This window comes from Micromesistius poutassou (assembly GCF_964030765.1).
Source record: "Micromesistius poutassou genome assembly, chromosome: 10".
In the NCBI taxonomy this organism is placed as follows: Eukaryota; Metazoa; Chordata; class Actinopteri; order Gadiformes; family Gadidae; genus Micromesistius; species Micromesistius poutassou.
Window position 1 is genome coordinate 19655270 of NC_140280.1, and position 11819 is coordinate 19667088.

An 11819-nucleotide genomic window follows, 5' to 3' on the forward strand; every position below is an offset into this window, starting at 1 on the left:
CTGTCACACTCCTACCCGCAGATATATATCGAACACTGTCACACTCCTACCCGCAGATATATATCGAACACTGTCACACTCCTACCCGCAGATATATATCGAACACTGTCACACTCCTACCCACAGATATATATAGAACAGTGTCACACTCCTACCCGCAGATATATATCGAACACTGTCACACTCCTACCCGCAGATATATATCGAACACTGTCACACTCCTACCCGCAGATATATATAGAACAGTGTCACACTCCTACCCACAGATATATATCGAACACTGTCACACTCCTACCCGCAGATATATATCGAACACTGTCACACTCCTACCCGCAGATATATATAGAACAGTGTCACACTCCTACCCACAGATATATATAGAACAAGGCAGAGTCCAGAACGTCCTCACAGGCCAGCCCTCTGGAGTCTGTGGTACCTGCACAAACGCTAATACTCTTATCTCGCTGAATTCTTGACGGATTTACAAACGGTTTGGTTTCTTGCAAACGTTATTAACGTGGTTATAATAATGGATGCTTGAACATGTTGAAATTGCAGCTTTTCTCTTCGAAAAACGATATATAATCGTGCAGCTTAGTTGTGTATCACGGCTAGGCTACTAGCTACCCAGTAATTTCACATCGATGGGAGAGGCAGAATTGCTCTTTCTTTTCAATATAACTTAAGTTGCACATGATTTGACTGAAGTTGAACATGATTTCAAATCATGTGCAAGGTTGGTTTGTTAAGAACATCTTGCATTATGATTTCTACAGGAAATTGCGGACTTTTACTCTTGACAAGTGAAGATGCCAGACTTTTGTGCAGCCTACGGATGCTCCAATCGCCGTTGTCTCGAAACGAGAACCCGCGGGATCACCTTTCACCTGTAGGATATTACAATATTACCATTTATTATTAGGATAATCGTTAGTTACTTAGTGGAAGTATGTACAATACAGGTCCTGTTACACAGGAACAGCGGGGCTATGACATAATAGTATTGCTAGATTGTTGTTTTTTATGTTTGTTTACACAATCACTGAATGTTTCTTTTGGACACCTTTTTATTGTTTTAGTGTGGTTATCTTATTCCTTAAGTACATAGACATACATACATACATACATACATACAATTACCCCAAAAATATGATAATTTAGGTGTGTATGTGTGTCCTTACCCTTAATGTAAAAGGAAATACGGATTGAAAATGTTGACAATACTTTATATATCTGGGTACATTTCTCACTTTTTTAAGGTTTCCCAAAAACGGAAAGAGGAGGAGTGAGTGGGAACTGGCCCTAAGAAGGGAGGGCTTTGCTGCCTCTGACAGGACGCTGCTCTGCAGCGATCACTTCAGGAGGGAGGACTTTGACAGGACGGGGCAGACTGTCCGGCTTAAAGATGCTGTTGTGCCGACCGTTTTCAACTCTCCAGCTCATCTTCAAAGGGTATGTGTATCATTGACCGACAATAATCTAAGGTGTATAAGATTGATATATCAATATAAATATGTGATTAAATGTCACACTTTAGTTTTTGTTTCTGCAAGTTATATAATGTGTTGTTTATTACCGCACATTTTAGACGCTCAAAACTTCTTTAATTGTGTTTATTTTAGTCGGTAGCAAAAAGAAGCACAACCACTTCTAGAAGAGCGGAAGACAACCTGCCAACGGACTTGATGCCTGATGTTGTGAGCGTTTGCATGTGGAATGTCACAAACTAATGAGAGCATATATGGCTTGTTGTATTAAATCCTTTATCTTGGTGGTACCCAGAAAGGTCTATGATGGTGTTAGTACTCTAAGAGCCCAATATTATTTGAGGTGGTACTTGAAAACCACGGGCTATCTCACTTTCTCTGTCACTCATACACTGGAATGAATAAACATGTGTGAACATTGACACTACACCCAGGGGTAGGCAACCTTTACATTTTTGTCCAGAGAGACAAAACATATTTTTGCCTTATAAGTGGAGAAGCCTATACAATTAGTATGCTGTTGTGTTTTCTGTTGGAGAATTGGAGAACCTAAACATGTATTCAGGCTCACAGAATTGAAAAGTGAAGATTGAATTGTTGAAAAAGTAAGTTAATTTTTGTATTACTGTTATTTATATATTTGTATATTTTGCCAAAACAACAGGGAGCCAGTGGAGAGGGGAGATTGAGCAGCAAGCGGCAGGCCACCGACCACTTGTATCCATTGCCTGCTTGCCCAAAGGCTATAAAGGCCAAACTTGAAGAAGCCTCAGCGAGAGTGAGCAAACTGCAGAGGGAAAAGAGTAACGCCTTGAGGAGAGCAAACAGGGCCAAGAACAACATGCAGGCTCTACTGGAGGAACTGAAGGAGAAACATCTCATCAACGAAGAGCTGAAAGACCAGCTTGATTGCTACTCAGGTCAAATAAAAATATCATGTTGAATACTTAGTGTATTTTCTGTTCTTTGTTGACGTCCTAGTTACTATTAAAAGGAGACCTACTGAATCACTTTTTCTAATTGAATTTCAGCTCTTCCGGTTCATCTCCTGTCGAGGCAGGGCGTCGAGTACACCAAGGCCCAGAGAGATTTTGCCGTTACGCTCCATCTGCATGGTCCAAAGGCATATCACTACCTGAGAGATACTCTGCATATTCACCTGCCACATCCCAGTTCATTGCAAAGGTATTCTTCATGATGTCTAATTTTACACTACACTTTAAAGCATATATTGAATATCCATGTAATATTGTACTTGTATATCTTGTGTTTTTTTTAAGGTGGCTGGAATAACAACCCTAATGCCGGCCAGTTCAAGTACATCTTTAGAAAGCCGAGGGCCCGGTGTGGAGTTGTTAAACCATGCAGAGGCAATGTAGTGACAGCACAGGATGAGTCCCTACCAGCGGTCATCGACTCCTCTACAAGCCTGTCAGCTGTAGATATGTCCTCTGCAGCAGGAGGAGAACATCTTCATCCCTGTTTGCTGACATTCCTGCCCTAGTACACGACCACAGCTACCCTCCCGTCCGCTTCGATGGTCTTGTGGACAACGCTCTCGTGTACATTTCAGGTAAAGGCTGACTGAAAGTCCGTTTTGCCTATAACCTATAACCGTGCCAATAGTCAAATCTGTGGGAAAACAATCTGACGATAGTCCAAGAATAGAAACGTCCCCTTAATTTCCCCATGCTAATTATTATTATTATAAGTTATGATATTATACTAACTCAAATTTCAGGATTTGTTGTGCGACGGGCTCTGAAGAAGCTGTCCTGTGATGTCTGCCGTGACAGACGCTGCATCTGCCATCAAGGCCCAGAGCTGCCACCTGCTGTCTCTAAGAAACAATGGAGGCCTGGTGATTCTATCAGAGGGCCCAGTGAGGGTCGTCAGGGCAGCAGAGTGGGTCATTCGCCAGGCATCAGCTGCTTTCAGACGACCACAGCCCGTCAAACTGCTAGAGGTCATGTACATTGTACGGAAGAGGAGGAGCCATCATTGGGTCCATCCTCACCCATTCCCTCATCACCCGGTTCCCCGCTGCATTAGACAAGGCCAAGCTGCGGCGGGTGATTCCATCAGCAGAGAGGGTGATCGGCGTTCCCTTGCCCTCCCTCCAGTCCCTCCATGACACCAGGGCTCTGAGAAGGGCAAAACAGATCATGGCCGACCCCTCGGTCACGGCCTCTTCACCCCGCTTCCTTCTGGGAGAAGGCTGCGGCTGCCTAGAACTGCAAAGACCCGTCACAGACTAAGTTTCTTCCCCTCAGCCGCCAGGCTGGTAAAGGACTTTGGCTACCAACCCGCCCTCCCCCTCCCTCCTCCCCGTGATACCTGTCCAGGACTAGGATCACATTGGACTCAATTCTGCACTTGCACTTTATTACCTAGAATGTATCTCATCACCCATTGCTTTGACTGTCCTGTTATGTCTTGTTAGCACTGTCCTGTTGCACTTTATTTATTTGAAACACACACACTGGAACGCTGAGACAAATTCCTACTATGTTAGCATAAATGGCAATAAATGATTCTGAGTCAGAGGATGTGTTTGTGCTCGGGGAGCACATCGGCGACACGCAGTGCGGCATAGACAGCCACCACCATACACTGCTGACGTTAGCTGTGTCCCTGTTTGTTAAGCTAAGGCTACACCACATCGCTAGAATGACTACACTTAGCTTACAGAGCAACAACATGCGGCAGAAGCTCAATAAAACGGTCCTTTTCAAAGGCATTCGCCCAATGTCACGACCCTGGTGGGGGTCTCTGGGCCCGCCCATTTTTGCTCTCTCTCTCTCTCTCTCTCTCTCTCTCTCTCTCTCTCTCTCTCTCTCTCTCTCTCTCTCTCTCTCTCTCTCTCTCTCTCTCTCTCTCTCTCTCTCTCTCTCTCTCTCTCTCTCTCAGTTTTATTTTGTCATTGTTACAGAATAACAACGAAATGTTGTTGGAGCAAAAACACAGGCATGAAGTTTTAGTTGTCGTCTCTCATTCCTCTCTTTCTCATTCTCTTGTTCATCTCTCCCCCTCTCAATTTCTCGTCTCTCGTACCTCTTGCTCGCTCTCTCTCTCTAGCTCACTCAAGGGATTCTGTGATACGTTTCAAATTTTGAAATACCGATATTAATTTGTAATTCTGTGGTAGAAATCTGCTAAGTTGTTAGCTAACGATGAAATCCTTTTCTACAACGTGCTACGATGCTACTTGAATATTAAGCAATTTTATCTTTTAAAAGGCATTCTGTGAGTGGATATAGAGGTAATAAGGCGAGAGATTTTGGCAAATAGGTTAACTTTAATTATTGTACACTTTGAAGGCTTTTTATCGGATGAAATGTATGTTTATTATTGTGAAATGTTGGTATCGTGACTGGAACTAACCTATTAACAAACTTTATCAACTCTCAGGTTGGGGTTCAAATCAATGATTTTTTTAAAGAGGTTTTTTAAATGTAAATAGAGCTGTGCTGATAAAGTCATTCAATAGCGATAACCTGTCACGTGTTACATTTGAGCTATTTTCGTTGATCAACAAAGATTTATTTTATACCTTTTACTGAATGAACACTTTCGAATTGGAACTGCTGAAGATAACACTAGATAAAATAGATAAATTCAAAAAGCAAAGTATCCCCTATTCCTTACTTAACTGGAGACAAATAGTTAATTTTTCTATTGTTCTACTTGATTGCTCAGTTGTGCAAACACCTTTACTCAGTATTCACATGCACAGGCATAAATGGATGAATGCTAAGTGGTCTGCATATAGAGCACGTCTCTAACTAACCAGTGGCCACTCAACGCGCTGTACAATATTGCCTCACATGCATCCATTCATACACACATTCACACGTTCACACACTGACCCACCGACGGCGGAGTCAGCCATGCAGGGCGACAGCCAGCTCGTCAGGAGCAGTCAGGGTGCAGTCTGGGGCGTGTGTGTGTCATATAGTGGGCGTGTCCCGCAGGTAGACCTGATTGGACGCGTCATCCCTGCGGCGGGAGGGCGGCGAGAGTGGCCAATCGCAGCGCGGACAGGAAGCGCTCCGAGTCCTCGGCTCGCTCGGTCGAGCACGCCCACGAACGAGAAGGAGCCGCCAGGATGAAGGCATGGTGGACGTCTGGGGCGAGAGAGAGAGAGAGAGGGAGAGAGAGAGAGAGAGAGGGACCAGAGAGAGAGAGAGAGAGAGAGAGAGGGACCAGAGAGAGAGAGAGAGAGAGAGAGAGAGAGAGAGAGAGAGAGAGAGAGAGAGAGAGAGAGAGAGAGAGAGAGAGAGAGAGAGAGAGAGACCAGAGAGAGAGGGAGAGGGAGAGAGACCAGAGAGAGAGGGACCAGAGAGAGGGAGAGAGAGGGAGAGAGAGAGACCAGAGAGACCAGAGAGAGAGACCAGAGAGACCAGAGAGAGAGAGAGAGAGACCAGAGAGAGAGAGACCACAGAGACAGAGAGACCATACAGAGAGACCAGAGAGAGAGAGAGAGAGAGACCAGAGAGAGAGAGAGAGAGATTGTCTTATTGTACACAATTCTTAGGCTTGGTTCCTCAACAGCCACAAAGCAGCAACAATACAAGATAAGGTAAATTAGTAAAAATACAAATATGTATATGTATATGCATATAATATGTCAAATACATGAGGTAGCAGAAGTGGTAGTGCCACCAGCCACAGTTGATTGTAGTGCAAAAATGTTACCAAAATACAAAACATGTATTAAAATACTCTGTTTTAGTTAAGATGAGCCAAAATGCTGTGCAAAGGACAGACATATGTATTTAAGTACTCTGTTTTTGTAGTAGTGTGTGTGGGGTTGGTTTAGGGCTAGTGGATCACACCACTGGGTTTAGATTACAATGTGCTCTATCTTCTCTAACACTTCCGCATTGGTCTCAGAATGCTTCTACAAATCTGGTTCCGGTGTAACAGTGACACTGAATTCTGCGACCCACCGAAAAGTGTGACCCAAGGCGGCGCTGTTGAACATTTTCTGAAACATGTTCGAGTTTGAAGCGTAGACAGGCATGAAGTCGTTCACGTCAGTGATGGCTCGTTCGCGAATGAATCAGTTCGAACGAACGACTCTTTAACATGAACGAACCGACCTGATTCCCTGTTTCAGTTCGTCTCGTTCGTATCGTTCGTTCGCCGAGACTCAACTCCCAGCTCCACCCACTAGTCGCTGACTCGCGAGTCGCCGTTCGTTCACTGACTGTTTAGCTGACTGTTTATTGAATGACTTTATCAGCACAGCTCTATTTACATTTTAAAAACCTCTTTAAAAAATCATTGATTTGAACCCCAACCTGAGAGTTGATAAAGTTTGTTGGTTAGTTCCAGTCACGATACCAACATTTCACAATAATAAACATACATTTCATCCGATAAAAAGCCTTCAAAGTGTACAATAATTAAAGTTAACCTATTTGCCAAAATCTCTCGCCTTATTACCTCTATATCCACTCACAGAATGCCTTTTAAAAGATAAAATTGCTTAATATTCAAGTAGCATCGTAGCACGTTGTAGAAAAGGATTTCATCGTTAGCTAACAACTTAGCAGATTTCTCGATGAAGACATCGAGGACTGAGACGTCACGAGAGCCAGCCGGGCAACAACATCCCGATTACGAACATGAAGCGTTCCTCAGCTAAAAGGAACTTAGTTAATGTTGTGTTGATTGATGACCGTTTGCACCATTGCACGATCGTGATTCGTTTGAACGAGAACGAGGGAGGAGCCGAGTCTGACCGACTCAGTGACTGAGAACCATGATTCACCGCTACCGGAAATGCGAACTGACCGACGCAAACTGATTCATTCAAACGAATCATGAAATCCACAACTAGTTCACGTGCGGAGACATGCACAAGCTTAACACATAACATTTGTATAGTCATGGACACCCTGATTTGATTTGATTATCATTTCACAGACCATTTCACAGACCCGTACTATGGATCAACGTGCTACTGCCCGATTTCACAAAACAGGGCAAAATGTTCTACGAACGTTACGTGTTAAGCTGGTGCATGTCTCCGCCCGTGAACGACTTCATGCCCGTCTAGTCTTCAAACTCGTGCATGTTTCACAAAATGTTCAACAGTGACCCCTTGGGTCAAAGGGTGAGTGAGTGAGTGAGTGAGTGAGTGAGTGAGTGTATGACTGAGTGTGAGTGTGTGTGCGCACACACACTCACAGCGGGAGTGTGTGATCTCGCGGGCGTCCAGGCAGCCGAGGGCGACCGAGGCCAGGAAGGTGTGTGTGGTGCGGTGGGCGAGCGAGAAGGGGGCGTGGTCTACGCTCCTCTTCGTCAGGACGAGGGCGTCGGTGAAGAGGAAGAGGCCGAGGTCACACACCTGCTGGTAGGTCCTGCAGCGCGCGCACACACACACACACACACACACACACACACACACACACACACACACACACACACACACACACACACACACACACACACACACACACACACACAATAATGACACACATACACACACACACACACACACACTGTATCAGACACACACGTGTGTGTGTGTGTGTGTGTGTGTGTGTGTGTGTGTGTGTGTGTGTGTGTGTGTGTGTGTGTGTCCCTCACCTCAGGGAGGGGGGGAGCTCTGCCCCGGGGCTCTGGAGCAAGGCAGCGTCCTGAGTCAGGATGAGCTGCCTGTCGCCCTCACAGAGGTCCTGACACACACACACACACACACACACACACACACACACACACACACACACACACACACACACACACACACACACACACACACACACACACACACGGGGGGGGGGGAATGAGAGAGAGACGAGAGTCAGAGTGAGAGAGAGAGAGAGAGAGAGAGAGAGAGAGAGAGAGAGAGAGAGAGACCAGAAGAGGGTCTCACCGGACATCCCTGGATCTCTCTCTGGGTTTCCTCCATCAGTCCGTCTCTCTCAGAGCTGCTCTTCATCTGAGGAAGAGGAGAGAGTTGATCAGACTGTGGTCCAGCCCGTCCAGACAAACAATCTGACCACATTGTCATACTTGGTTCAAAAACAGTTTTGTCGTGGCAATTCCCCTTTAACAGAGATTGCGTCTAGGCCAGACGAGATTCCCACTGCAATAAAGCACACAATACATTGGAAAGCAAATATCCTAGGTTTTAATGCATGCATACATTAGACCCCTCTCTAGCAGAGTGAGTCCTGAGTACAAGTTGACATGGTTTCTTATGCAGTTTCAGACCCTCTCCACACAAAAGGTACATCAAAGAAGAGAGGAGAAGACCAAAGGACAAATTCTTCTCTTTACGACCCTTCTGTCCCAACACCTAGGAATACAATGGTTGGGGTTCACGACAAACAAATGCAAATTCCAGATGCCTGTCTTTGTGACGTTCTCACCCAAAGCACAAGGATCAATAGACAGCTGGGAGGAAATGGGCGAGACAATCAGGGTTGAAACTGAGGACACTACAATTTACACAAGAACAGACAAACTTATCAAACAACAATTCGGATATGTAGATTTTTCCATCACAGTTTGTAGCTTTGTTAACGAATGGACCTGTATATCTACGCATAATACTGAAGAATTAACAATCTTGCCACATTAAGATTGGTCCATTAGATATCTCCCTCTCTCCCCTCCCTCTCTCCCTCCCTCTCTCCCTCTCTCTACCCCTCTCTCTCCCTCTCTCTGTCTCTCTCCCTCCCTCTCTTCCTCTCTCTCTCTCTCTCTCTGTTTGCTGGGCTGTGATTGGTGCATTTCAATTGATTAGCTGTGATTGGTGCGTTGTGCGTTCGCTGGGCAGTGATTGGTCACCTTCCGTATGAACTCGCGGTGGCGCGTCATGGCGACCAGGGCGTGGGCCAGGGGGGCGTGGTCAGGGTGGTCCGGGGGCGTGGCCAGAGAGAGAGCCTGGAGCAGAGTGACGTACTCCCCAACCCTCCAGAGAGGAGAGAGAAGGAGCTCAGGGAGACTACACACACACACACACACACCACACACACACACACACACCCATGGAGAGACACACACACACACACACACACACACACACCCATGGAGAGACACACACACACACACACACACACACACACACACACACACCCATGGAGAGACACACACACACACACACACACACACACACACACACACACACACACACACACACACACACACACACACACACACACACACACACACACACACACACACACACACACACACACACACAGCAACACATGTGGAGACACACACATACAACACATAAACACACATACACACACAACATGTGAGGATACACACACATTCAACACATACACAAAACACACATTCAACATGTAGGCACAAACAGCACAAACACACAACACAGAAACAACGTGGACACACACAGACCAACACATCTTCAATGGAAAACATGACAATTTAAATGTAATCAATGTGTGTGTGTGTGTGCGAGTGTGTGTGTGTGTGTGTGTGTGTGTGTGTGTGTGTGTGTGTGTGTGTGTGTGTGTGTGTGTGTGTGTGTGTGTGTGTGTGTGTGTGTGTGTGTGTGTGTGTGTGTGTGTGTGTGTGTGTGTGTGTGTGCGTGCGTGCGTGCGTGTGTGTGTGTGTGTGTGTGTGCGTGTGTGTGTGTGTGTGTGTGTGTGTGTGTGCGTGTGTGTACCTCAACATGTGCGTAGCTATCGTTCTGTCGGCCCTCTTCAGGAACGCCCGGAAGGCCGGGAACTTCTCCCTGCACTGTTGATTGAATGAGTGAATAAGTGTTCAAGTGAACAACTTACTCATTATTGAATGAGCGATTAAATGAGTGAATGGAACAATTTGTGATTGTGTGGATGAGTGAAAGAGTGAATGTGTGAATAAGTGAATTCCTAAACAAGTTTTCAAGTGAACAGATTTATAATTGAATGAGTGAATGGATTCATTTGTGATTGTGTGAAGGAGTGAATGTGTGAATAAGTGAATGGCTGCAAAAAAGTTCAAGTGAACAGCTTCATTATTCAATGAGTGGATGAGAGAAAGAGTGAATGGAATCCTTTGTGCTTGTGTGGATGAGTGAATAGTGAATGAGTGAATGTGAAAATAAGCAAATGCCTTCACTAGTGCTCAAGTGAACAAGTGAACAGATTAATAATTGAATGAGTGAATGGAATCATTTGTTATTGTGTGGTTGGGTTAAAGAATGAATGAGTGAACGAGTGAATAAGTGAACGCCTGCACAAGTGTTCAAGTGAACATCCAATTCGTTATTGAATGAGTGGATGATTAAAAAAGTTACAAATAGTTTGTGATTGTGTGGATGAGTGAATAAGTGAAAGCGTGAACTGGTGAATGAGTGAATGTGTGAATAAGTGAATGCATGCAAAAAAGTTCAAGTGATCAAGTGAACAGATTTCTTGTTGAACGGGTTGACGATTAAATTAGTAAATGTAATAACTTGTGATTGTGTGGATGAGTGAATGACTGAAAGAGTGAATGAGTGAATGCCCGAAAAACGGATTCATATTTAAATGAGTGAATAGCATCGTTTGTGATTGTGTGGACGGCTGAAGGGTGACAGGGTGAGGGGGTGAGGGGGTGAGGGGGTGAGGGGGTGAGGGGTGAGGGGGTGAGGGACCTGGTCCACGGCCCTCAGGGCGGCGGGGTACTGGTGGAGGTAGTGGAGGTAGAGGCGGAGCTTAGAGCAGAGCTGGAGGAGGACGGCGCCCACACACTGACGGGGGCCCCAGGGGGCCAGGCGGGGCCCCAGGGCCCGCAGGAAGACCCTGCAGACACACACACACACACACACACACACACACACACACACACACACACACACACACCACAGTCAGACACACACACACACACACACACACACACACAGTCAGACACACACACACACACACACACACAGTCAGACACACACACACACAGTCAGACACACACACACACACACACACACACACGCACACCACAGTCAGACACACACACACACACACACACACACACACACACACACACACACACACACACACACACACACACACACACACACACACACACACACACACACACACACACACACACACACACACACACACACACCAGTCAGACACACACACACACACCACAGTCAGACACACACACACACACACACACACACACACACACCACAGTCAGACACACACACACACACACACACACACACACACACACACCACAGTCAGACACACACACACACACACACCACAGTCAGACACACACCACAGTCAGACACACACACACACACACACACCACAGTCAGACACCACAGTCAGACACACACACACACACACACACCACAGTCAGACACACTGTTAC

At 45.8% G+C, this 11819-nt stretch overlaps 2 protein-coding genes across 2 annotated transcripts in view; one reads left to right on the forward strand and one right to left on the reverse strand.

Moving 5' to 3' along the window:
• Positions 1-476: 476 nt before the first annotated feature.
• On the forward strand, positions 477-3745 carry LOC311354489 (THAP domain-containing protein 6-like; the record flags this gene model as incomplete). The annotated part of the gene is made up of 7 exons (XM_084474284.1): positions 477-490; positions 777-889; positions 1260-1452; positions 2152-2407; positions 2519-2672; positions 2948-3060; positions 3540-3745. Exons 2-7 carry the CDS (start codon positions 810-812, stop codon positions 3743-3745), a joined length of 1002 nt encoding a protein of 333 aa, XP_084330410.1. The 5' UTR covers positions 477-490; positions 777-809.
• Positions 3746-5480: 1735 nt separating this feature from the next.
• LOC311354490 (epithelial cell-transforming sequence 2 oncogene-like) overlaps positions 5481-11819 on the reverse strand; it is a gene marked incomplete at both ends in the record, with an annotated part of 7900 nt that continues 1561 nt past the window's right edge. Inside the window, 7 exons of the mRNA XM_084474285.1 lie at positions 5481-5614; positions 7686-7858; positions 8088-8176; positions 8374-8439; positions 9294-9450; positions 10141-10214; positions 11095-11242. Coding sequence (XP_084330411.1) covers positions 5481-5614; positions 7686-7858; positions 8088-8176; positions 8374-8439; positions 9294-9450; positions 10141-10214; positions 11095-11242 — 841 coding nt within the window. The remainder of the gene's footprint in view (positions 5615-7685; positions 7859-8087; positions 8177-8373; positions 8440-9293; positions 9451-10140; positions 10215-11094; positions 11243-11819) is intronic.